The 26,459-nt window shown below is 40.1% G+C and overlaps 1 protein-coding gene across 6 annotated transcripts in view; it reads left to right on the forward strand.

Moving 5' to 3' along the window:
- The window catches only part of Rnf121 (ring finger protein 121), a 77,712-nt gene that overhangs the window by 41,214 nt on the left and 10,039 nt on the right, over nucleotides 1–26,459 (forward strand). For 5 of the 6 annotated variants that reach the window (XM_019204388.1, XM_010603188.2, XM_019204386.1 and 2 more), the window contains exons 4-6: nucleotides 11,455–11,609; nucleotides 14,545–14,652; nucleotides 18,085–18,205. In XM_019204388.1, coding sequence (XP_019059933.1) covers nucleotides 11,455–11,609; nucleotides 14,545–14,652; nucleotides 18,085–18,205 — 384 coding nt within the window. The remainder of the gene's footprint in view (nucleotides 1–11,454; nucleotides 11,610–14,544; nucleotides 14,653–18,084; nucleotides 18,206–26,459) is intronic. The other variant, XM_033764197.1, reaches the window with a different exon arrangement.

The raw sequence follows: 26,459 nt of genomic DNA on the forward strand, positions 1-26,459 counted from the left end.
TCTCGGGTCCTTGCACTTGAGAGGCAGGCCACCAAACTGCTGAGCTAAATCCCTGGCCCTTTTCATGCAGCTTTAACAAGGAACCTACCCAATGACACTTGCTTTTGACTCCTTTTGAGGTTGCTCACACTGTTAACAGCCTTATTTGGGTGGAGCTTTTCCATAAAGTTTTGCACTGTTTCCTGCATTTTACACATTTCCCTAATCTCATTTAAAGCAAGGGATTCCTCCACCTTTTTCTCCTCTGCAGAGGAGATCTCTATAACTTCTTGCTACTAGAAGATGATCATCCACAGTTCTGCAGCCAGGAAATAGGGGAGTAGGAGGGGAAGAACCATTAGCTCAGATGTGATCATGTGACATTTGGCATCACATACTTCTTATATTGCAAAACATCACTCATTTATCAAGTTAAAATTTATTAAGTGTTTGCTTTTCTTGTGGCACACTTGCAGAACAGGTTACTGGCAGTCTAAGGTTTTACCATATATTAAAGATCTAATTATGAAAGGTAAGATTTTACAGTTTAGACAACAAAGGCAAGAATGACAAGCAAGAAAGATTTGATAAATTTGATTATATTTATTCAGTTTTTTTGTTTGTTTTTTTTTTGGTAATGGGAATTAAACTCAGGACCTTGTGCTTGCCAGACATGGTGCCACTGAACTACATCCCCCGCCCTTAAATTTGATTATATTAAAATTAAGGCAAAGTTAACTGATGACTGACTATAGAAGAAATTAGTAGTGATAAACCTGAAAACAGATTAATATCTAGACTATACAAAGGAGCTCCTGTAAATCAACAAATGATAATAATTCTTAATAGAAAAATGGACACAAGTTACAGTTTATAGAAGAGGAAATCCTAATGGTTATTGAGCATGAGAAGAGATTCTTGGAGTCAGTAATTAGAGAAATGTACATTAAAAGAGCAGTGAGATATCACTTCATACCTATTAAACTGTTAAGAGTTAGAAAGCCAAACAATGGCAAGTGTTGACGGGGATCAGAGACAGTAGGAGTCTTCCTGCACTCTTGAAGGTATGGAGACCTGTGCAGTATCATGGATAGCAGTGTGGTATTGCTTAGATGTACATGTGATACATCCTGAGGGGACCTGAGAGAGGGTGTTCATTTAAGTGTTACTTTGTAGTAGTAACATTGAGGATTTGGAGGCAATCTAAGTATGTATTTCTTTAAAAAATAAGTAGGTAAAATGTCCTGGATGCATAGAATTAAACTATACTACAGTCTAGGCCAGCACAACAGGTATACTTGGATAAACCCTAAGATCATAATACCTAGTGGAAAATGGAAGAAACAGATCCATATAGCACAGTGCCAATTAAGAAATTAAGGGCCGGGGATTTAGCTCAGTGGTGCCACTGCCTGCCTCTTAAACGCAGGGTCCTGAGTTCATTCCCTGGTACCAAAAAAAAAAAAAGAAATTAAAAATACATTTATGAAACAAAACAGTTTGTATGGATAGGTACAAACAAAAATACACATATTAAATGCATTCGATTGTCCTTGGGATGAGGAACAAATAGAAAAGAGAGTCCAAACAACTCCCCAGGGAATGTTTTATCTAGGCAAGGCCCTAGGATTATTGTTGAGTAGCAGAAATGTAAACTGTTTGAGATTAGCCATGAGAGCTTTCAAAAAGTGCTTCTTATGACATGCCAAGAAGTGATGGAATTAATTGATAAGGCTGGTGTTTTTCTCAAATTGAATAAAGCTTTTTGTTCTTCACTTAGTACAGGTCATTGGCCTAGTCTTTCAGTGATTTACCCTTGACTACCAAGTACCAAAGCACTTTTCTGTTCTAAGACCATGGTTTCATAATAGAGATACTATGGGGGGGTTGATTATTCTTTGTTTTGGAGAGTTATGTCCTGTACATTGTAGGGTGTTACAGCATCCCTTCCCCCAACTGTGACAACCAAGTATGTCTCCGTACACTGCAGTGTGTCCTGGGAAAGCAGAATCACCCCTGATAAGAAGCCCTGTCCTAGACTCTGGGATGTGGAGTAGCATGGGTGATACCTGTGCTCAGTAATTGAGAACTTTGTAACTTAGGAGCTCTTGGGGACACCCTTCATAATGCAGGTGCTCAAATCCAGTCTTCAAATTAATAAAAGAGAAAGTTAAGTTAACTTTTATTTGGAGCAAGGAGCCTACTGTTTTTCTGTGTCTAAATTTCAGATACCATTCTTTTCAGTTCCAGCAACAACAATAATTCTTAGTTTTTTTTTTGTTTTGGTGCTGAGGTTCTAGCCCAGGGCCTCTTACATGCTAGGCAAGTGCTACAGTGCTAAGCTACATCTCCAGTCATCATTACCCCATGCCAACCTTTATTTTATTTTATTTTTTTGGTTTTGGTTTTCTTTCTTACTTTTATTTTTCAGCACACATTTGCAGTACATAATGTTTACATTCCTGTGTGGAGTTGGTATGTGTACATAACACACCTTAATTCCTTTCTTCATCCCCTTTCCCTCCACTCCCCTCTCCCTCCCTCCATCTCTCTCTCTCTCTTTTTTTTTTTGGTACCAGGGATCAAACTCGGGTCCTTGATTTGTGAGGCAGGTGCCGGAACCACTGAGCTAAATCCCTGTTCCTCCCTCCCTCCATCTCTTGATCCCCTTCCCATTTGAGAAAAAAAAAAATCTATCTCCCTACTTTCTATTATCTTTTCTTTTGTCTTTATGTATGTTTTGGATTTCCTGTATAAGAAAAACCATGAATTATTTATATGCCTGATTTATTTCACCTAACATTGTGGTTTAATGGTGTATCCACTTTCCTACAGATGATTCAAGTTTTTCTTTATGGTAGAGTAGTGCTTCCCTGTGTATAAATAACACATTTTGTTTCTTTCTTTTTTTTAATATCATATTTTTTTATCCATTCATCTGTTGGTGGACATATAGTCTGCTTCCAAGATCTAGCTGTTATGAATGCTGCCCCTATAAAAATGAATATGGATGCATCACTGTGATATTATGTCTTTGAGGAAGCTGGTGAAGAAGGGGAATAGAATTTCTAGGTTTAGTCTTTTGAGGAATCTCCATTCTGATTTCCATATTAGTCGTACTAATTTACATTCCCACCGACAGTGTAGAAGCACCCCTCCCACAACCTTGCCAGAATTTACTACTATGTATTTGGTTTTTGATGATGGCCACTTTTTCTGAAGTAAGATGAACACTCAGTGTTGTTTTAATTTGCATTTCTCTAAGGCCAGCATTGTTGAACATTTCTTCATGTATTTTTTGGCCATTTGTACTCTTCTGTGAAGTATCTATTTCACTTGCCTATTTTTTGATTGGCTGTTATTTGGAGGAGTCTAATTTTTTGAGTTCTTTCTAAATTCTAAATATTAGTATTCTGTCTGAGGAGTAGCTGACGAGATTTTTTTCCTGTTCTATAGGTTATCTTTTCAGTCTGGTGGTTGTTTCCTTTGTTGTGCAGAAGTTCTTTGATATGATCCCATTTGTTGATTATTGGTACTATTTCTTGTGTAGTTAGGCTTCTGTTCTAAAGGTCCTTGCCTACACTTAGGACTTCAAGAGTTTTGCCTATTTTATCTTCCAGCAGGTTGTTTCTGGTTTTCTTTTGTTTGTTTTTTGTAATTCGGACAGACCTAGTGCTGGGATTATAGGTGTGAGACACCAGACCTGGCAAGTGTTTCTGTTTTAACATTTAGTTCTTTGATCCATTTTGGGTTTAGTTTAGTAAATGGTCAGAAATATGGGTCTAAATTCAGTCTTCTGCATGTGGATGGCTGATTTTCCCAGCATCCTTTATTAAAGAGGCTATCTTTTCTACAGTGTATGTTTTTGGCCCCTTAATTAAAGATCAAATGGTTGAACATGCTCAGGGTTGTTTATGTATCTTCTGTTGTGTTCCATTGATCCTCATGTCTGTGTTGTTTGTTTGTTTGTTTGTTTTTTGTTTTTTTTTTGCCAGTATTGTGATGTTTCTATCACTGTAGCTTTGTAATATAACTTTTACTCTTGTTGCCCAGGATTGTTTTTGCTATTCTTGGTCTCTTCTGGTTCTGTATGAATTTTAGGATTGTTTTCTCCAGTCCTGTGAAGAATGCTGTTGGTATTTTGATTGAAATTGCATTAAATTTGAATATCAATTTTGGAAGTATGGCCATTTTCAGTATATTGGTTCTGCCTATCCAAGAATTGGGAATTTTATTTTTATTTTGAGGCAGGTTCTCATTAAGTTGCCCAGGCTGGCTCCAAATTTAGGATCTTCCTGCCTCAGAGTAGCAAGATTATAGGCATGCACCACCAATGTAACAATAGTTTAAATTTGTTGATGGCTTAAATTTTTTTCTTTGTACGAAAAATTCTGTAATAAGAATTTATTGCTCCTTAACAGAGTAAACCACAGAACAGAATTTTGAAGTGATTTCTGGGAGCACATAACCATTAATTTGGAGAACTGGACCTAAAAAACAAAATCTAGTTCATGGTTAAGTGTTCTTTCCATAGGTTTCTTTCAGAAGGTTCAGGAAATTACTATCTGTTTCTGTTAGAGTCTTTTTTTTTTTTTTTTTGGTATCGGGTATCAAACTCGGGTCCTTGTGCTTGCAAGGCAGGCGGCGGAACCACTGAGCTAAATCCCCAGCCCCGTTAGAGTCATTTCTGTTTTTAGTTCTGAGTTGGCTTCTTTAATGACTGCTTAAATCCTTTCTTTGGGTCCCAAGTAGTTTCAGAAACCCCTCTTTACTTTCCATCTTACCTCTGCAGTCTTTCCAAGGTTTCCCCAGAAACTCAGTGAATGATGTAGGGAGGCAGAAGACGTAAGATCTGGACTGGAAACCTAGCCAAGGCAAAACTCGCTTTTTGGCTTCTCTATAGTTTGTTTTTCATCACCTATTCAGAATCTAGCATTACTTATTCCTTAGCTCCCACAGGGATGTTAGGGGAAGAGAGAAGTTTATGCCTGGAAAAGTGTCTGTCCTATTTTTAAAGGTCTCCAAGGAGAAGCTTTCATCATCTCTGTCTCTCCCAAATATAGTATATATTTTCAGATTTCCTCCCCCTGAACTGCTGTTCCCTCCTGGAATGGATGAGTAGTAGAATCTCCTACCTGGAAATCTTGAAAGTATTATAAATTTTTCCTTAACCAAGACTTTGAGAGAATAACTGGAATGTGGCTAGAGAGTACAAAACTTTTATTCTCAGAATATAATAAAAATTTCTTGTTGCGATAAACATGTCAGCATCCTCTAAACCTTTCCTACCTCTTTAGGCCCCATTTCTCACCTCTCCCTCAAAATGTTGCACTCTCCCTGGCGAGCCTTGTTCCCTCATCCTGGAATGCTTATCGTGAGCGCTTTTTGCACTTGGGCCTACTAGGCCATCTTTTCTTGGTTCCTTCACTTTGAGTGAAGTTAATTTTCCTTTGTACTTTTCCAGCCAACAGTGCTTACTCCATTATAGAACTTGTGATACTGAACTGTAGTTATGTGTTTCTCCTCAGTTGACTTAAATTCTTGAGGAGGTTTTGGTTTTCACTTCTGAATTCTCTAGTTCTTAGTTCAGTGTCCCTAAGTGTTCAGTAAATGTTTATTAAATGACTGCTTGACTGACTCTTTTACCTGGAAAAAAGAAGACTTGGGACAGAAGACACAGTTCTAGGTATTAGAAGAGCAGGTCTAAGACACAGGGAATAAGTTTACTGTGTGCTTCTATGAAAGACAAAGAATTGAACAGTAGGGACACAAAGGCAGATTTTTTTCAGATCAAGGGAGAATTGTCTGGCACACATAATACTAGCAGATGGCCTGCCTCATGTGACAAGGACAACCAACCATTTGCTAGGGGTGTTTCAGATGGGAATTGCCAACCACATTTCTGCCATTTTGGATATTCCAGCAGTGCCCTACCAGGTAATAGAAATTACACTGCATATGTCTGCTTACCAGGTCCCTTGACAACTCTTAGATAACTGATGGTAATAGTTGTGCCTCCTTATATTCTTCTCCAGGCCTAATATTCTAGTACCTTTTGTTGTTCTTATGTGATTTGGTTTCTGGACTGTAATCCTGGCAGCTCTTTTATGGCCTTGATTTATTGTCAATGTTCTTTGTATGGTCTTGTGGTCCTAAGACCTAATCCTAGGGCTCCAAGGATGATTTGACAGAGCAGAAGCCAGTAGAGTTGCTGCCTCCTTCATCCTGGGTATATTCTTATTTAGGCAGCCAGTCTATGGTTGCCTGGACTTTTTTTGGCATCAACTCTGTTGACATATACTCTGTAGCAATTTGTGGTCAACTGGAACCCCTAGCTCTGTTCAATTTACTTTGGTAGTTAGGTTTCATCATGTGGTTTTTGGTCTTCCTTTCAGCTTATTAGCTCATGCAGTGTTACAGCTAGAATCTAGAAATAAAATGTATTCATTTTGGATCTTATTTCTTCTCTCTCCATGTTTACCACCTGCCTTTTCTTCCGATTTCCACCCTACCCCTAAGTTTTGTGCTGTCCACGATTTGGTTAGCAACTCCATTCAAACTACTCTTGTAAATATTGAACAGAGCCATGGAAAACATCCCAGACACCTCCCTCCTGGTGACCTGAGTCCATTTGTTAGTATTTTTTCAAGTTGATGTTTTCAAGCTGATTGTTCTATTACTGTGAGTCTCTTACTTTACTACCTGACTTGAAGCTTTCATTTCATTAGCAATATTCCTTTCAACCAAGCATGGTAGATGATCCCTGCCCGAAAGAGGGGGCATTAAGAGGTGATGAGAATGCTGAAAGTTGTAAGTGCCAAGCATCTGCAGGCTGGAAGGGCATCTGTGTGATCTTGAAAGTCTTTTCATGAATTCTCATTCCTCTGACATAAAAGGGATCTGGAACTGCGTGTGGTGGCGCATGCTTGTAATCCCCAAACTGGGGAAGCTGAGGCAGGAGAATCACCTTGAGTTCAAGGCCAGCCAGGACTATATACAAAGACGCTATCTCAAATACAGACATTGTATTTGATTGTTCGAACTTACAACCCATCTTTTTTTTTTTTTTGTACAGTTCTGTAGCTCTTGTTTATGGAGCCTCAATGTGTTTTTTCTTACAGTGTACCTTCTTTATACAGTACTGTCATTTTGCTGATTGTACAGTACAGTACTGTAGTTTTATGTTCTTACAGCTGCATGTAAGTGTGCAAATAAAAGCAAAATCATCAGTTGGAGTTTCCTTTGACCATGTCTTTGTTCTGAGTATTGTAATGTACTTAGTGTATACAATTCCTCATTTAGTGACCTAGTTTCAGGACCAACTCTGGTCATTAAACAAGAAGTACCTGTGAATGAATGAAAAAATAAATAAGTAAGAATCTGGAGGTGTCTTTTGTATCTTTACATCATTTTGAAGTAATTGTGAGGTTTTGTTTCCCTCTCTACCCAAAATACCTTCCAGCTATAAACAAAAGGCAAATATGATTAAATACAAAGTAGCTCTTACTGATAGTATCTAATATCATCATCTCAAATGTTTTAACTTGTGGAGAGACAAGTGGGATGTTGCAAATTCTTACTTTCTATTCAGCAAAGCTGGGATTATTCCTCAGTAAATGTTTGCCGAATAATCAAGTGAGTTGGCTTCAGTGTAATCTTCAATTTCAGCTCTGTATTTGCAGATTCAGGGAAAGAGGAGGCAGTGGCTTTTGTTTTTCCTCCCCACCTAGCCAAATCCAAGTCTTCTTCAGAGCCATCTAGAGTTCTACTGCTTTTAGCAAATCTTTCCTGGTAGTTTCTGCTCACACTGTTACATCTCTCCATTGAACACCCCTGCCAGTACTTGGTGCTTTTCAGGATTGTGTTATTCATGTGTTTATGGCATATCCCCCAAGTCCTGGAAGATACATCCGCCCCTTCATGTTTTCTGAAACAGACAGGAGTGTTCGAATAAATCAGCTGAACCAAATGTGTCTACATAAGCATTGCCACCAGATGGCGTCAGAGTCCCATTGTTGCTAGGTTAGCCATTTAAAAATGCCATCCTTAAAAAAGTTTAAATTTCTTTTGCTAAGCAAAAAAACATTATAGGGCTGGAGATTTAGTTCAGTGGTTCCACTGCCTGCTTCACAAGCACAAGGTCCTAAGTTCGATCCCTGGTACAAAAAATAAATAAATAAAAGAAAAGATATAAACCAGACAAAGTTGTATATAGCTTATTATTTTTTCATGTGGTAAACTATTCACACAGCCTCCCCTTGCCCTGCCTTTCTAGGCCCTGTGTGAAATCTGGCCCATGAGACTTCCTAATAGAAAGTGACTAAATACCTGGAAGTGGCCTCAAATCCTTAGTTTATATTTTTAGATAATTTTTTTGTTTGGAAGAAACAAACATCATAAAGTACTATATGTATTGGGGGGGTGGATTGAGACAGGATCTCACTATGTAGTTGAGACTGACCTGGAACTCACTTTGTAGCCTAGGCTGTTCTTGAACTCAAAGCGATCCTCCTGCCTCAGCCTCCCAAGTGCTGGGATTGCAGGCGTGCACCACCATGCCCGTCATAAAGTACTAAAACTTTCTCCCCTTTTTTTTTGGAGACAGGGTCTTGCTGTGCAGTTCAGGCTACCTTGAACTTACTATGTAGCCCATTCACCATAGCCTCAAAATTACTTAGGAATTATCCTAACAGAGGAAGTGAAAGACCTCTGTAATGAAAACTGTGATCCCCAAAAAAGCAGATGGAAGAGGATATAGAAAATAGAAAGATTTCCCATTTCTGGATAGGCAGAGCCAATATTTTAAAAATGGCCATTTTCCCCAAACTGGCATATGGATTCAATGTAGTCCCAATCAAACTACCAAGAGCATTCCTCACAGAACTAGAAAAAAACTAGCCTAAAATTTCTATGGAATCAGAAGAGACCCAGAATAGACTTAGTAATCCTGGGCAATAGAAACATAGTAGGATGCATCACAATCCTAGATTTCAAGTTGTATCACAAAACTACAGTGATAAAAACATTGTGGTAGTGACACAGACATTAATGGGACAGAACAGAAGATGCAGAAACAACCTCGGGCTTATTAAATAATCTGATTTTTTACAGAAGGGCCAAAAGCATAGCTGGATGAAAGCTACCCTCCTTAACAAATGGCACTGGGAAAACTGATTACATACATGCACATTGAATCTAGATTCATATCTAGCACCATGCACCCAAATCGAATTAAAATGGATCAAAGACCTAGATATTAAACCATCTCGTGGAATATAAAATAGATAAAACTCTTGAAGACATAGACTTTCTGAACAGAATCTCTGTTGCACAAGAAATAACATCAAGAATCAACAAATTAAAAAGCGGCTGCACATCAAAGGAAATAACCAACAATGTGAAGAAGCAATATATAGAACGGGGAAGAAATTTGCCAACCACTGCTCTAACCGAGAACTAATATCTAGAATACATAAAGAAAATCTAGAATGCTTTAAAAAATCAGATTTCCCAAAATAAAAGACCCAGTCAAGTAAGGGACAACTGAAAGGAATAGGTGCTTCTCAGAAATAGTACAGATGGCAAATAAATACATGGAAAAATGTTCACCATCTCTAGTCACCAAAGAAAAGCAAGTAAAACAACGGTAATCTTCCATCTTACTCCAGAAAATAAGAAATCAACAACAAATGCTGGTGAGGCTACTGGGAGAAAGGCACCTTTCTACATTGTTGTTGGGAATGTAAACTAGTATAACCACTTAGAAGTCAACATGGAAGATCCCTAAAAAAATTAAAACTAAAAATTCCGTGCGATCTAGTTGTTCCTCGTCCAAGTATATTCCTGAAAGAGTTAAAGGGATCGTATTACAGTGATACATGCACACCCATGTTATAGCAGCACAACTCATAATAGCTAAGTCTCAGAAGTGGCCTATATATCCATCAGCAGATAAATGGATAAAGAAAACATGGCATTTACACACAGTAGAGTACTTTTCTGCTCTGAAGAAGGATAAATTTGAGTCATTTGTAGGAAAATGCATACACTGTGAGACTACAATGTGAAAATAAATCAAGATAAGCTTAAATATTAACTTCTTTTGTATGTAAATTAAGACTTTTTTATTAATAGATGTTTGCAGCATATAAGTTTACATTCCTTGTGTGGAGTTGGCGCATGTACATAGTGGCTATTGAATATTTGAAATGTGCTATATAAATGTGAAAAGCATCAACTTTCAAAGTACAAAAAACAAAAATATTTCATTAATAATTCTAATATTTTGGGCTTGGGAGTGTAGCTCAGTAGTACAACACATACTTAGCTTGCCCGGAGTCATGGGTCCACTCCCCAAGATCAAAAACAAAAACAATTTTAAAAAACCATGAGCCAGGTGTGGTGGTGCATGCCTGTAACCCCAGCGTGTGGAGCCTCAGGTGGGAGGATTGCTGCATGAGCCAGACCAGGCTGGATTCCACAGTGAGACCCTGTCTCAACAAGAGACAAAAACAAAAGATAAAAAAAAAATGTGTATGTGTTAAAGTGAGGATATTTGAGATATATTGTGTTAAAATATATTAAAATTATTACCATCTGGCCGGGGATTTAGCTCAGTGGTTCTTGCTGCCAGCCTTGCAAGCGCAAGGACGTGAGTTCAATACCCGGTACCAAAAAAAAAAATTATTACCATCTGTTTCTTTATACTTTTCAAAATTTAGCTGCTAGAAAGTTTTAAATTACACATGTGACTTGCAGTTTATTTCACTTGGACAGCACTGGTATACAGGGGCAAATATTCTTTTCATTTTCTCTACTATGGAATGTCAGGATTCTAGCTACTGTTGTTCTTTCTGTAGTTCTTTATATTGTTTTATTGTTTTGGTTTTTTGAGGCAGGGTCTCACTGTATAGCCCAGGCTGGCCTTGAACTCCTGGTGCTCCTCCTTCCTCAGCCTCCCTAGTGCTGGGATTACAGGGGTGCGCCACCATAGCCAGCATTCAGCCTCATTCTGGATGAGTGCTTTAATAGTGATAGAAAATAAAATGCTGTTGGAGCACTAGGAAGTCATGACTGAATCTGACTGTAAAGGAGACTGAGGTTGTGTGTGTCTTGGATATGATTCTGTCAGGTAGAAAGGGAGGTGAGGGCAATATTTCCCCTCCGGACAAGTCGACCTAAGGCACGGGTATCGTAAGAGGTGGTCCTGCTGCTCCTCCCTCCTGGGCTGGTCAGGGAGACCATCATGTTGTTGAAGTTAGCCAGACAAGAGATAACAAGCTCGAATGGAAAGCAAATAATATGCCCAAGAGACAGTTGAAGGAGTTTCTAACTTTGGTCACTAGTGGAATTATCTTTATTCAAAACTGGAAATATAGAAGATCGGGCGGAAATGGAGGCAAGGAAGATTCTGGACCTGTGGGTAGAGTGCAGAGGGACCTGGCAAGAGCTGAAGTGCCTGTGTTTGTGTTTCAGATGGTGACCCTCTTTCAGATGTGGGTTGTTCCCCTCTATTTCACAGTGAAGCTGCACTGGTGGAGATTCCTAGTGATCTGGATCTTCTTCTCTGCTGTCACCGCCTTTGTCACTTTCCGAGCCACACGAAAACCTCTAGTACAGACAACCCCAAGGTAAGTTTCATTAGTGGGGAAGAGGCCACTTACTTGAAGCTGACGTGTAGGAATGTATGAGAGGAAGGTGGGTTTAGATGGGAAAAAATTGCAGTTTTTGTCTTCCAACATTATTTGTTGTGGTCCCCTCTAAAACAAGCTGATTGGGAGACCAGATTCCCTTTTCACAGGCTGAAAACCCCAAATATTTCCCTACAGCTCACTTAATGAATGGTTTGCATCAAAGTCTGTCTATATTAAAAACAAGCAATGTAAATAAGTAAATCCTGATGATCATGATAGTCTCATTTTAAGTGTTTTCTTTTGTGAATCTTTCTCTGATCTTTAATAGATTTTCTGTTATATTCTTTTATAAGGCTCTGTAGTTTTCCTTCATAGAACTTATTACAATTTATGACGAAATATTATTTTGAGTATCTGTCCCCCCCAATAACCTTAACTTTGAGCAGGGGATTTAGCGCCTGCCTCATTAAGCCCACAGTCCTGAATTCGATCCCCAGTACAGAAAACAAAACAAAACTTAACTTTGAGGCCAGGAACCACATCCATTTTATTTGTCGCTCTATTTTCAGGCCTTGCCACAGGATTTGACACATATTCTCTGAATTTTTGTTGAATTAATGAATCTTAGAAAATTTACAGTTTTCCAATACGTAATGCTTCTTCCTTGGGTTACAGAAGAACTTCTGCCTATGCAATTCTTTGTATTTTATCCAAATGTATTTCTTTTTAATTGTCCCAACTAGCTTGTGAGGTCATTGAAGTCGTGTTTGTCGGGGGAAAAAAGGGGAGATTTTCTCATTCATTCATTCATTCATTACCTGCTATGTGCCAGGCCTGTGTTGAGTGCTGGGGACCAAGAGCTGGGTAAGATGATAAGGTCCCTGCCCGCAAGGATTGTTTGGTTTAATGGAGAAGATAGACAAGGAAGCACCCAGTGCAGTGCAGTTGACAAGTGTGAGAAGAGTGCACAGGACCAGGTGTGCCTAGCACAGGAGCCGTCCAGCCTCAGCTGGGGCCACCTGATCCAAAGTCTTCCACGTTGCAAATCACTCTTCTTCCTGTGCTGCTTATGTTTCACCATACTGCAAGCCTTTCTCTGGCCTCTTGAGTGTTATCACACAAGCTGAAGCTGGTGATCCAGAAGTCTGGCCCTTCTCTAGGCCCATCATAGAAGATTCAGGCTCTGCAGCCACATGGATGTGGTTGAAACTCCTACCCTATTTCTTTCTTTTTTTTTTGTTTTTTTTTTTGTTTTTTTTTGGTTTTTTGAGACAGGGTCTCACTATGTAGTTGAGGCTGACCTGGAACTCACTCTATAGTCCAGGCTGGTCTCAAACTCACCATGATCCTCCTGCCTCAGCCTCCCAAGTTCTGGGATTACAGGCAAGCGCCACCACGCCCAGTGCTACCCTATTTCTTATTATCTCTGTAATAGCACTTTTCAGAGCCTTGAGTAATATATCCCTCAAAATGGGATAATCGCTTACTTCATCTATTGTTATAAGAAAAATAAAACACATTAGGAGTCACCAAGTATGGAACAGTATCAGTTCCTAAGTAAAATGATTAAAAAATATCAATAATGTGAAAGGTTTAAAAAATAATACCTAAAAATTGTTAGTACTGTAGTTTCAAAGCACTTTCAGGGCCAGGGATTTAGCTCAGTGGTTCTGGCATCTGCCTCACAAGCGCAAGGACCTGAGTTTGATCCCTGGTACCAAAAAAAAAAAAAAAAGCACTTTCATAAGCATCCTCATTTGTTCATGTATTATTTAATGAATATGTACCGGGTAAAAGGCAGCATGGTTTTCCCCTGTTTTACAAGGAAGTAAACTTGTCTCAGAACTCTTGACTTTCCTGAATTTACTCAGCAAATAAAACCTCACTTAATCTAGATGAAGGGTTGACCCAAAATTCCGTGTTCTTTCCATTCTGTCTCTCTTCCTCACAGTCTGTGCAAACTCTGGATAATGGAGCCACGTGGTCTTTCAGGGCAACACTACAAGCCCAAGAAGCCATCACTACTTGCTTAGCCACAGCAGGGAGGTGGAAGAACCTTGGCTTCCTTCCTGGGACCTGTGTGGGTTGGCAGAACCTAGTCTCCTTTCAGGACTTGTGCTGTTTCTTCTAGCAAATTGCTAAATTGCTCATTAGCTTAGCCCTCATTGCAGATAGACTAACAGCTTCTATTATCAGGGACCCACCCCATTTACACAGCTCTAGTTCATTTAGCAAACCAAGTTTTCTACTTGAATGTAGTTGGAGTCAACCACCCAGATTCCACACTGCTCTTCACTGGGTCTAGGTGAACACTGCTTATTCTTGAGGAGCATGAATAACCCCATTTTACCTCTCTACCACCACCACCGTGACACAGATACATCTAATTCAGGAGTACCTTTTGAGTGCCTTCCTCCTTATGTCTCTTACAGAGAGAACAGCCATTTCAGAAGCAAATTCATGAGATCGTGATTGACCTGTGGGTAGGAGCTGTAGTCATACTACACAGAAACCTGTTCCATCCCTCATTATCTTCCCTTGAATTCTTTTTCCTGACAAGAACAACTACCCTTCCCCATTTGTTCTTTTCTGAGGGTTATTAGTTTTTACTTCCTCAACCAACTAACCTGAATTGAGGACACAGCTGTCTGATGTCAGCAGTGCCCTTTGTTTTGACGCTGAAACTTCTTTTTAGGGATCTCTTTTTTTTTCTCTTTGTCCAAGACCATGAAAATACAAAGCACGAATTCCCTAAAGATGTTTCTGCAATTAGAGAAACAAACAATGTTGGATAGTTGCTGAAATGGCTTAGTAAGTCCTGAGCATAGAGCCTGATGTTCTCATTGGTGTAAGAACAAGGAATTCTGGTAGTCCAGCAGCCCCTGAGGCCAGATCTCTCTGTGAGCTAACTAACGTTATCTCCTTTCTCCAGGTTGGTTTATAAATGGTTCCTGCTAATATATAAAATCAGCTATGCTACTGGCATCGTTGGCTACATGGCTGTCATGTTTACCCTCTTTGGTCTTAACTTACTATTCAAGTGAGTATCTTTACTTTTGGGTTTGGGGCATTTGGGGAAGAAGCCTGTTAAAGATGTATCTCTTTCTTCCTCTCACAAGTACTGGGTATTAACCGAGGGGATATGACAGGAGAGAAAGCTTGGGCACTGTGAGGATGGAAGATGACAGGCTCTCCTTGGTTTGTGGTGGCAGAAAGCAAGGAATGTGTTGGGTGTGGTGACACACACTTGTAATCCCAGCATCTGGGAGGCTGAGGCAGAAGAATCACGAGGCCAGCCCAAGCTGCATATTCAGACCCTGTCTTTAAAAACATTAAAGAAGAAAAAGAGAAAGGAATATTTGTATATTTACAAAGTCTGAGTTCCAAATGCTTGGTTATATTTTCCAATAATTTACATTTCAGTGGTAAAGTATAACCAAAATAAGCATCACAATTATTATAATCAGTTATCCATATTTCCATTATTGTAGCAATAATTTTTCTTGTCCATGTGCACTATTTATTGCAATATCCACTTTGCCTCAAGAGGCCTTCTATTCAAGTAGTCCACGAACTGGCAAACCACACCCTTTGAGCCACATACATTTTTTTGTTTTTTTGGTACCAGGGATCAAACTCAGTCCTTGCACTTTCAAGGTGGAACCATTAAGCTAAATTCCTGGCCATTGGCCACATAAACTTTTAATAGAATACAGTCATATTCATGTACACATTGTCTGTGGCTATTATATTCAACTGCAGAGGTGCCTACTTTTAGCAAAGACCATATTGGGTCTCAAAACCTAAAATATTTTCTGTCTCACCTTTTACAGAAAAGGTTTGCTGACCCTTGGGATAGATTGTCAAATCCATGTGATTGTAGTTGGCCATACCTGAGCACAGATCCACTTAGAAGGATTAGGGCAGGAAACACAGCAGGGCAGTGTCTTCAGGAGACTTCACAGTAGTCTGGGAGCTGACACATCCCACGCTGATGGATATGAGAGCCACCCTGGTCCTCCCTCTACCCTCCCAGAAAACATCAATTTCAAGATTGTTCCACATCAGGTGCAGTGTACCAATCACAGGCTGTGTTTAGTATATAGCTGACATTCCACCATTATCAGGTTTCTGAGGAAACAGTTTTAGGGAGTTATTGGCTGAGCTTAGGTTGTTTTCAGTGTAGATACCACATCTGTGTTGCTTCCCAGGGAACTTCCCTAGGAATGAGGTTCTGGTTGTTGCTTCATGTTGTCATAAGCCTTCTGAAAGATCTGTGTCAGTTTGCAGGTCCTCTCACCTTCAATTGAGGCAGAAGCCAGGGAACTCTGAGTTTAAAGACTGGAGGGTACAGTGAGTCAGTAGGTCAGAAGAGGTTGGAAATGTTCATTTCTAGGTGAAGCAATGGTGGCTGTGGACTTGTCAGTCTTGAGTCTAGGACAGTGTGTTGAAGCCAGAGATATTTAGGATTCAAAATGAACTTTGTGGATGGGAAAGCAACTAACACGTTCTCCAAATCTGCTATCCTGTAGACAGTAGTATTTTTGAAATCAAAGGAGTTTATTTTAGGACAAGTTAAAATAATTATTATCTTATATAGTGAGTGGAAGACTCATGAAACCCTTTCTTCCAGTGGTAATACAAGCTGAAAGAATAAACGTGTTTCACAGTCAGATGTGATAGTACACGCCTGTAATCCCAGCACTCTGGGAAGCTGAGGCAGGAAGATTTATACAAGTTCAAGACTAGCCTGGACAATTTAGCAAGACCCTGTCTCAAAATAAAAAGTGAAAAGGGCTGGAAATGCAGCTCATTAAAAAGGTCCACAGTACTACAGAAACACAAACACAAACAAATAAAAAAACAGGCTCCACATAGGTTTAGAGGAAGTCATCACTGTAGAGTTTAACACACTGAAAGAAAAAGAAGTTTCCTCTGCCTGTCTCGCAAGTGCAAGGTCCCAAGTTCAATCCCTGGCACCAAAAAATAAAAAAAGGTGTTTCTAGTTATCTTCCTAACCTATGTGGTTAAAAAATAAAAAGATTCTGCATTTTGATTTAAAGACATTTCTTTTATAACTATAGTTTAGTCTTGCTTACCTAAACTGTTCAAAGAGGAAAACAGAATTGGTAATCTTGACTATTTCTCTTCTATTTTATGTTAATTGCTGTAAGATCAGTGATGTCAGTGAAACTAGGAATGGTGGCACATGACTGTAATCCCTCCACTCTTGGGAGGCTGAGGCAGGAGGATCAAAAGGCCAAGCCCAGCAAAGTAGCAACTTGGAAAGACCCTATCTGAAAAAACAAAAAAATAGGGGACTGGGATGTAGCTCAGTACAAAGCTCTGAGTTCAGTCCCTGGTATCAGACATATGCACACACACAACACACAAGTCAGTGGGTTAAATAAGACCAGTGAGCAAATTCAACTATTATGATGAATATAATTTATAGTGTTAAGCGAAGGCATACAGGTCTCTGTACAAGTATTTTAATTAAAGTAATTTTCCATAATATTTATGGACTTGAGGTTAAAATTTTTGGTCCTTGGAATTACTAAAACAAACCTCCTAATATCACAGAGAAGATTTTTATTCTTTTTAATAAATATACTTGGACCAGAATTTAATTTTGATGACATTATACAGAATATGTATAGATGCAAGTTAAATTTTTATGATAATCAGTTTGTAAATATTTAGTTTTATCCTTCTTTTCTAGACCTATGTTTGGCAGCCTTTTTCTGTAAGTGTCCAAATGGTAAATATTTTAAGTTCTGTAGGACAGTAGGCAGAACTGAGAGTATTGTGTAGGTGCCTGCGTGTCAAGATAGACACTCCTGCCTTGCTCTGCCCTGTTTGTCTGGGGCCAGGGAGCATCTCAGGCAAGGAGAATACTTCATGCCTGGTGCCCATCAGTTGAAACATTCTCACAAGGCAGGGTCCAGCAAAGGATATTTGGCCACTAGGATCATTTTCAGTTGTTGCTCTAGGGACACCCAGACCCTGGTGTGCTCTCCCTCCTTTAGAAGGTTCAGCCATTTCAACTTGGGCAGCTGGCATGAGGTGAGGAAAGAGGACACTAAGTGATTTGTTACTTTCTGGACTGAAATCCCACTTCTTTCTTGGCTAGCAGTTGCCAATAGCAAATTCCTAGCACATAGGTTACAATGAACTGAGGCCCTGGGCAGCTGCAAGATGTGGCCACCAGTCATGGGTGGCTGAACCCAGGAGCAGAATGGAATAAAGGACAGAAGGGATGACATTCCAGCTGCAGCTCACAGTGCTAGCTTCCTCCAGAGGTATCTGTGGGCCACATTAAATTAGACAGCAGACTGGATTTGGTTGTGATTTGTGAGCGCTCACTCTAACCCCTGAGTCTGTCCACGTTAGGCTCTGCCTGTGTGTCCTAAAGTAGTATTCCCACAGTGTCTCAGGGCAGGTCTTACTGGCCTTGCTGCTTCCCTTACAGGATTAAACCAGAAGATGCCATGGACTTTGGTATTTCTCTCCTCTTCTATGGCCTCTATTATGGAGTTCTTGAGCGAGACTTTGCAGAAATGTGTGCAGACTACATGGCGTCTACAATAGGGGTGAGTTGACTTGGGCTCTCAATACTCCCTCCTGCCACCTCTGGATTGTACAGGCTGGCATCACTTGATGGAAGAGCAAGGCACTACGATGAGATAAACCATATAAAATCTTTTAAGATGTGAGTGGTATGCATGACGATTCCTTCCTTAAAATTCTGAAAGCCAGGTCTCTGATGCAGCCTGGAATTTTTAACTTCAGGGCCATTATAGGAAATAACTTTACCCAGCAGGAAGTTGACATTCATTCCACAGTTTTTGTGTGGATGTGGTGCTGGAAACAAATACTTTTTAAATGCCAATTTTGTGGCTGAGCACTGTGCAGTGTGCTGGAATTACAGTATAAAATAGCTGTAGTCCTTGCCCAAGTGGAGTTTATTTTCTAGTGAGAGATGACTATTAAAGCAACACATGGAACAATGAACACAGTGATAACTTTACTAAGTATTATGAAGAAAAGATTTGTGATGCTATGAACTAATACAACAAAGACATACTCAACCTTCTCTTGGGGCTCAAAGGATAGATTCCTTGAAGAAATGACTATTGATTTGACTCAGAATGAGTAGGAGCTAAGTGGATGAAGTGAAGAGTGTACCGCTTAGAGATAATAGCATGCCTACAAGTCCTATCAGGGGGGAAACATCATGTGGAGGAACTAAGGCTAGTGTGGTTGTATAGCTGAGAATGTGGTAGGAATGTCTGGAGAAAAAAGGCTAGGCAAGGAAAAAGCCTTCTAGGTCAAATAAAGTTTTTTGTTTTTTGTTTTTTTGTAGCACAGCATTTATCAGTCCATTTTAGGAACACATAATGATAACACTTATCATAGGGAGGTTACACCTGTACATTCCGCCCCTTTTTTCCCATCCCCCTCCCCTCAAGAGAAAGCTTGGTTTCCATTTTTTCCTTCTATTTTCACTTTTTTTTTCTTGTCCCTTCCTCCTCCCGTATTCCCTATATTGGTTCTTCGTATCCAAGAGCAAGCAATATCTTTCCATTTTCTGATATCCTCTATGATCTCCTTTTTCACAGTACTGTAGTTATCATTGTAAAAGTCTTTTACTTCCTTCTTTAGATTGATTCCTACATATTTCATTTTTTTGGATGGTATTGTGAAAGGGGTTGTTTCTCTAATTTCTCTCTCAGTGACTTTATTATTCACATACAGGAAGGCTGTTGATTTTTTATTGTTGACTTTGTATCCAGCTACACCACTGAATTTGATTATCATATCTAGAAGTCTTTTAGGGGAGTTTTGGGATCATCTGTAGAGTATCATGTCATCCGCCAATAATGATAATTTAACTTCTTCCTTTCCTACCCTTATTCCTTTTATTTCTCTCTTTTGTTGCTCCGGCTAATGTTTCCAGAAGTATATTATTCTTTTTTTTTTTTCTTTTTTGCACAATCGGGGATCAAACTCAGGACCTTATCCTTGTCAGGCAGGCACAGTGCCACTGAGCAACACCCCGACCCTCCAGAACTATATATTGAACAAGAATGGTGGCAGTAGACATCCTTGTCTTGTTCCTGATTTTAGAGTAAAAGCTGTCAGTTTTTGTCCATTTTGTATGATGTTGGCTGTTGGTTTGTCATAGATGGCTTTTATCAGATTAAGATAAAGACCATCTATACCAATTTTCTGTAGGGTTTTTATCAGAATGGGGTGTTGGACCTTGTCAAATACTTTTACTGCATCAATTGAGAGGATCATACAGTTTTTGTCCTTGGCTCTGTTGATATAGTGTATTACATTTATTGATTTGCATATGTTGAAACATCCCTGCATCCCTGGGATGTATCCAACTTGGTCATGGAGTATTACCTTGATGATTTGCTGCATTCTGTTCTTAGTGTCTTATTGAGGATTTTTGCATCTATGATTATTACGAAGATTGTCCCTCTTTTTTTGGTTGGATCTTTCTGTGGTTTTGGAATCAGGGTAACGCTTGCTTCCAGGAATGAATTGGGGAGGAGTGCTTCCTTTCAATTTCATTAAAGAGTTTGAGAAGCTGATAGCAGTAGTAGGTCTTCTCTAAATTTCTTGTAGAATTCAGCAGTGAATCCATTAGGGCCTGGGCTTCTTTGTTGGTAGGTTTGTTTTTGTTTTTTGTTTGGTACTGGGGATTGAACTCGGGACCTTGCGCTTGTGAGGCAGGCAGCTGAACCACTAAAGCTAAATCCCTGGCCCATTGGTAGGTATTTAATTACATCTTCAGTTTTGTTGAATGATATTGGTTTATTTAGAATTTTTATATCTTCTTGATTCAGCTTTAGTAATTCATATGTATCTAGGAATCTGTCCATTTCTTCTGCATTTTCCATCTTATTAGAATACAAGTTCTTGAAGTAGGTATTGATGATCTTCCCATTGCATTTTATGAATGACCCACTAGTGATACTGAACATTTTGTCATATATTTATTTGTTGTTTCTACTTTATCTGAGAAGTGTCTATTCATTTCAGACTCCCATTTTTTGGATTGGTTCTTTAAATTTGGGGGGGTCTGATTTTTTTGAGTACTTTATATATTCTAGATAGTAGTCCTTTGTCTGAGGAATTCAGCTGCCAATTTAAACCTCAGGTAGATCACTGATAATCAATCTGCAGAATCCTCATCTTTTCAGTCACATCGGCTCTAAGCTCAAGAATTTCCACAAGTTAGTTTCTCCTTTGGGAGATGGAATAATTACATTAGGCTCCCCAAAATGAGATTTGAGCTAGGACCTCTTGCCATGCTTTTTTGCGGGGAAGGAGGTACTGGTGATTAAACCCAGGGTCTTCATGCAGAGCTACATTCCCAGACCTTTTAAAATTTTTGTATAAAGAGCGCCAGGGATTTAGCTCAGTGGCATTGTGCCTGCCTCGCAAACATAAGGTCCTGAGTTCAATCTCCGATTCCAGGGTTAGGGGGAAAATTTGGATAAAAAAGAGCCCAGGCTGGGCTGAAAGTCATGATCCTATTCCCACACCTCCCTGAGATCTGGGATTATAGGAGTGGACCACTATGCTCAGTTTTCAATGCTCTTAGAATTATTAGATGCTTAGTGATTAAAAGTAATAATCCCTAGCACTCCTAAGTGATAATTCCCTAATATTGATAAATTTCAGCCCCACCGAAAGACCTGGTAGAATTTCTTGTTGGGGTGTAGGGCACTTCAGACCTTACCTGATGATCCCTTTTTTTCTCCTCTTTACAGAATCTCACTGGTCTCCCTAGCAGTCCAGTCTCTCCATACTAATTCATTAATGTTCTGGCCCAAGGATAAAATAATCTGTTACGTTGCCTTTATTGAAGGGTTCAGGATAACTGCAGAAAAACAAACTTATCAGGCTAAGATGAAGTTAGTAGGCCTTACCAGACGGCCCACTTTCCATCCTTCCACACCCAGTCTTTCAGCTACCTCTTAGTAGCCATCACCTACAATCTATATCTATATATCTACTCCCAGATGTCTCCCTGGGGCCTGTGTTCCTGACAGATAAGCTCCCTCCCTATACTCAGGCCAGCCTTCCGAGTCCTGGTATCTTAACTGAGCACCAACCTCTTTGGTCATCAGTTACATTGAAAAGGGTAATTCCTTTTTTTTTTTTTTTTTTTTTATGGTACGGGGATCGAACTCAGGACCTTGTGCTTACAAGGCAGACACAGTGCCACTGAGCTAAATTCCCCAGCCCCTCATGTGATTCCTTTTAGAGGAGCCACTCGTTTATCCAAAGGGTTACAGCTTTCTGACCCTAACTAAACAAGAGGTGTGCTGTTTCACCAGGTGTATAATGAACGAGTGGATAGTGTCCTAAGAAGACTAGGATGGCTTGTGTTAGTACTGAGTGACTCACCAGGAGTTAATTCACATTCATTGTTTACTACAGCAAATATCTGTGGCTTTTTGAGTAAAATACATTCTACATTCTGCTAAAGCTTGGATACCAGCAGATCAGAGCAGCAGGGATATGGGAGAGAGGTCTCCAGCATGGGAGAGAGGGATAGATTGCAGTTCTTTTCCAACATTGAAAATTCTAGTATTCTTTTACTTATGATGAAATCTAGTCAAGTAGGCCTTAACCCTATTCAGAAATACCTCACTTCCAAACCATAGCAAACTGAATTTCAGGAATGTCACTGTTCTTGAAGCCAGAATCTGATCAGTAGTTTGAGGAAGCCAGGAAACCCCAGCCTTCCCTGCATTCATTGGCCAATTCATTCGCTTATTTATTCAGGCAGTGGCTATTTTTCCATCATGCACTCTGTGTACAGTATGGTCAGGCGTAGCCTTTACTAGAACCTCCTTTACTTCCTTTAGCAGTCCTAGTCATTGATTTGTCATGGTTTCTTGTTCGTTTTTGGTTTTGGGGTTTTGGGGTGTTTTGTGTGTTTTTGTTGTTTTGTTTTTGGGGTTTTTTTGGGGGAGGCAGTTTATAGTACCAGGGATTGAATCCAGGGCCTCAGGCATGCTGTGTAGGCACTCATTCTGAGCTGCATCTCCAGACCTTTTTGTTTTTTGCCTCAGCTGGCCTCAGTCTTGCAGTCCTCATGCCTTCACCTCCTGAGTAGCTGGAATTACAGTGTACCACCACACATGGTTGTCATTGGTTTTTTAATTGTAGTAAAATACACATAACATAAAATTTACCATTTTAACCATTTTTAAGCATACACTTCAATGACATTAGGTATATTTACAGTGTTCTGTTGCGATCGATGCCTTAAGCCTCCAAAATTCTTTTTATCTTGCAAAACTGAAGCTCTGTATTCACCAGCACTAACTCCCCATTCTCCCTACCCTGTCCTCTATCATTCTACTTTCTGTCCCTGTGAAATTCACTTTTCTAGGCATCTCGTGTGAGAGAAATCATACAGCATTAGTCTATTTTTGGCTGTCTTATTTCACTTAGCATAGTGTCTTCAGGGTTCATCCATGTTGTATAGTGTATTGGGATTTCTTTCTTTTTAAAGACTGATTCCATTGTAGTCATTTTTCATAGACTTTCACACAGTCTAAGATCACAGCTTCTGTTTCAGAGAGTCATAGTTGATATTTTAGCTGTTCTCCACAACCAGACCTCAGTCAAGGTAAGGGACTTGACCCGGTTTCTCTGTTGGCCTGCAGCACACCTCTGAGAATAGTTTGACCTGAAGAGAGCCTTGTAATTAATTCATTTCAGGATTTCTAGACATGAAACTGTGAGGTTTTATAATTGTATTAATAAGCATTCTCAATTCCTTTTTACTATTCCACATTACCCTCTCTAGTGTAGATAGGTCTGTTTTGCCTCACATGGAGAAGTGAGCTATCAGAATAACTCTTTCTAGATTGAACCAAGGCCCTTTGATAGAGCCAGTCACTGTGAGATCATAAGCTTGTGACAGTCAGTATAGTTCCCATTTATACCAACAGTCATGCTGGGATGCACGTTAAGGATTGTGAAATAAGCCTATTTTCTGGGAGACTCTCTTCTGGGGGAAAAATAGGAAAATGCCTAGGTAAAGGGTAGGAAAGGTTGGCGCTCAGAGGAGGCATCTCAGCCATTTCCACGGTACACAGAACTAGACTGTTACTGGGTAGGCAGGGGAGTAGCACATTTTTGGTGCTACATTGGGTCATCCATTCTCCCTCACTCTTATCTTCTGAGCAGGTTGCTGTGCCCCAGGTTTCCCTCTTGGGGCCTCAGAGACCCCAGGTAATATTAGGAAAGGCTGCTTACTCATCTTCACCACTTGAAGCAATAGAACTAGGAGTTTGGAGTCAGACAGACTTGGTTTCAAATTCTTCCCTATTTTTAATTAGCTGTGTACTCTTGAGCAAGTTTATCTCTCTGATCTCTACTGGGCTTTTCTTTTTAATATTTGAAGCATTTTTCATTTTAAGACCTTTTCTTGACCAATCTTTTCTTCTAGCTACTGTCCTACCTTTCACAGCTAAGCTTCCAGAAAGTTCCTGTCTCTTTTTTAGCCACCTTTTATTCACTCCTTAACCCATTCTCATCTGGCCTCTGTTTACTGTTCTGGATGAGTTTTACTCTGGTCTCTAGTGATTCTGACACTAATTCTGTTGGACTTCTCAACAGCTCTCCGCAAACTTGACTCAACTGCTCCTTATGGTGATGGGTTTCCCACCCTGGGCTTTAACTTGCAGTCCTCCTGCCTCAGCCTTCCAGAGTGCTGTAATTACAGGTGTGTGCCACCACTCCTCAATTGTATTTTAATTGTTAGTCCCTTCTAGCTGTAAGTTCCATGAGGATAGAGGCTGGCCTATGTTTTTCCAGTATTATAGCCAAGAGCTTATCCAGCGGCTGGCACTTTGTAGATGTTCAGTAAATTTTGGTGAAAGGAAGAGTTTAGGTGGCTTACACAAGGTCACTAAGATAGTAAATTACAGATAATTGAAATTACGTCTAATCTTGATTTACCATGTGGATTCTTGAACTCTGTCTACTGAAGGGTCAGGCTATTGAGTTAAAACAGAAATTTGCTTCCCTTTTCTTTGCCCCATTTTACCTCTTGATTCAGGCTCTTCCTGTGTGGTTTCTGTGCCCATGGGGTTACAGATTGACTGACTTGACAGGCTTAGCTGGTGACCTTGTTGAACAATTCGTGGAATTTAACCTTGCCTGTGTATTGTATCATTGGCCTTGGGGAGGGAGTGATTCTGGAAACCAGGGTCCTAAGACATTTTCATTGCCTCATCCAAGGCCCATCTGATCTTATGACTTTGTCCTGGTATCCCAGGAGCAGAACTCTGGTATGAATCGAGGCCTCAGAGCTCCAACCCACCTCTTAAGTTGGGATGTTCCTATCCTTTTACAGGTGAAGCCCTGGGCCAGAGTGAGAGCCCTGGCTCCTGTGCTTCACAATTACCCAGGGAGTCAGGGCCAGAGCCTTCTGTGTATTCAGTTGATGTATCCAGGAATTCTAAGCCAGAAAACAGTCCAGAAAAGCAAGCAAGTGCATCTGCAAGCAGTCCAGCTTCCATTCTTAGTTGATGGTTCTGAGTGTTTCCTGAGGAGTAGCCAGCCCTGTTGAACTTTGTAGTGATGGATCCCACAAGGCTGCCATGCTAAGATGCCAGCTCGGGAGAGGCACTGTGTATAGAATCCACAGGTCTGGGCCCCACCCTCTGACTCTAGCTGTCTTTCTCAGTCACCTTTTGTACTTTTGTAAAACACATCAGAACCTCATGGCTGACTGACTGTCAGGGAGCAGAGTGGCTGATTTCTACAGCTTCAGCAAATGTTCATGGTGGGCCTTGGCCAGGGCACCAGGGTGTCGGACTTGGGCAGGAGTCAGTAGTGTTCTGTGATAGTAAGTGAGCCCACCTGTAGCTCCTTATGGTTTTTCAAGTAGGTGAAGGCAAAAAGCTCTTTTTGTGGAATTTTGGCTTAGCGTGGCATCTCTGCCTTCTATCCTTGAGGGCTCTTGGAATTGGGCAAGTTTTCTTTCTGTGTGTGTGAGTTCACTTTTGTGTGGCCTAATCCTTCTGACTCATCCTCCTGTGTGCTGGGATTATAGGTATGCATCACCACAGCCAGTTTGTTTCTGTTTTTGCTTGCTTTTTAAGAAGAGTAAGGCAGACTTTATTCAAGACGTGTCATGGCAATGGGGTCTTACAGTAGAGGAGAGAGATTGGACTCAACTCCTTGGGTGGCAGTTGTGATGGCTGAGAGGCCATTCCTCAGAAGGGCAGCTCAGTGGGAGGAGGGGAGGCCCCAGCAGGAGCAGCTGTGTTTGTCCTGAGGTCCTCACTTTTACTCTCCTTATTCCTGGGTCTGTGTACTTTCCTCTGCACTTCTGTCCGCAGCTTTGAACTAAATTCAGCTTTAGCTTTTTGAGACAGATTTTGCTTAGAAACAAAACTAAACAATTAAGAAATCACCCCATACACACGCACACACAAATAAACCCATATTAGGAAACCCAAATTAAGAAAATGTAAAAGGATTAAATACAAATAATCTACCTTACAGTTATAGGAAAATTGTAAGATGCAGGAAGCTCTTTAAAAAATTCATTATAAGCCAGATGTGGTGGCATCACCTGTAATCCCAGCATTTAGGATGCTGAGGTAGGAGGACTGTCACAAATTTGAGGCCAGCCTGGGCTACATCATGAGTTCAAAGTCAACCTGAACTACATAGCAATACCCTGTCTTAAAAAAAATCATTATAGCTGGGCATGATGATACACCCCTGTAATCCCAGTATTTGGAGACTGAGGCTGAGGCAGGAGGATTATCCCAAATTTGAGGCCAGCCTGTC

This window comes from Fukomys damarensis, unplaced genomic scaffold (genome assembly GCF_012274545.1).
Source record: "Fukomys damarensis isolate Sample0158 unplaced genomic scaffold, DMR_v1.0_HiC HiC_scaffold_16, whole genome shotgun sequence".
NCBI classification, from domain to species: Eukaryota; Metazoa; Chordata; class Mammalia; order Rodentia; family Bathyergidae; genus Fukomys; species Fukomys damarensis.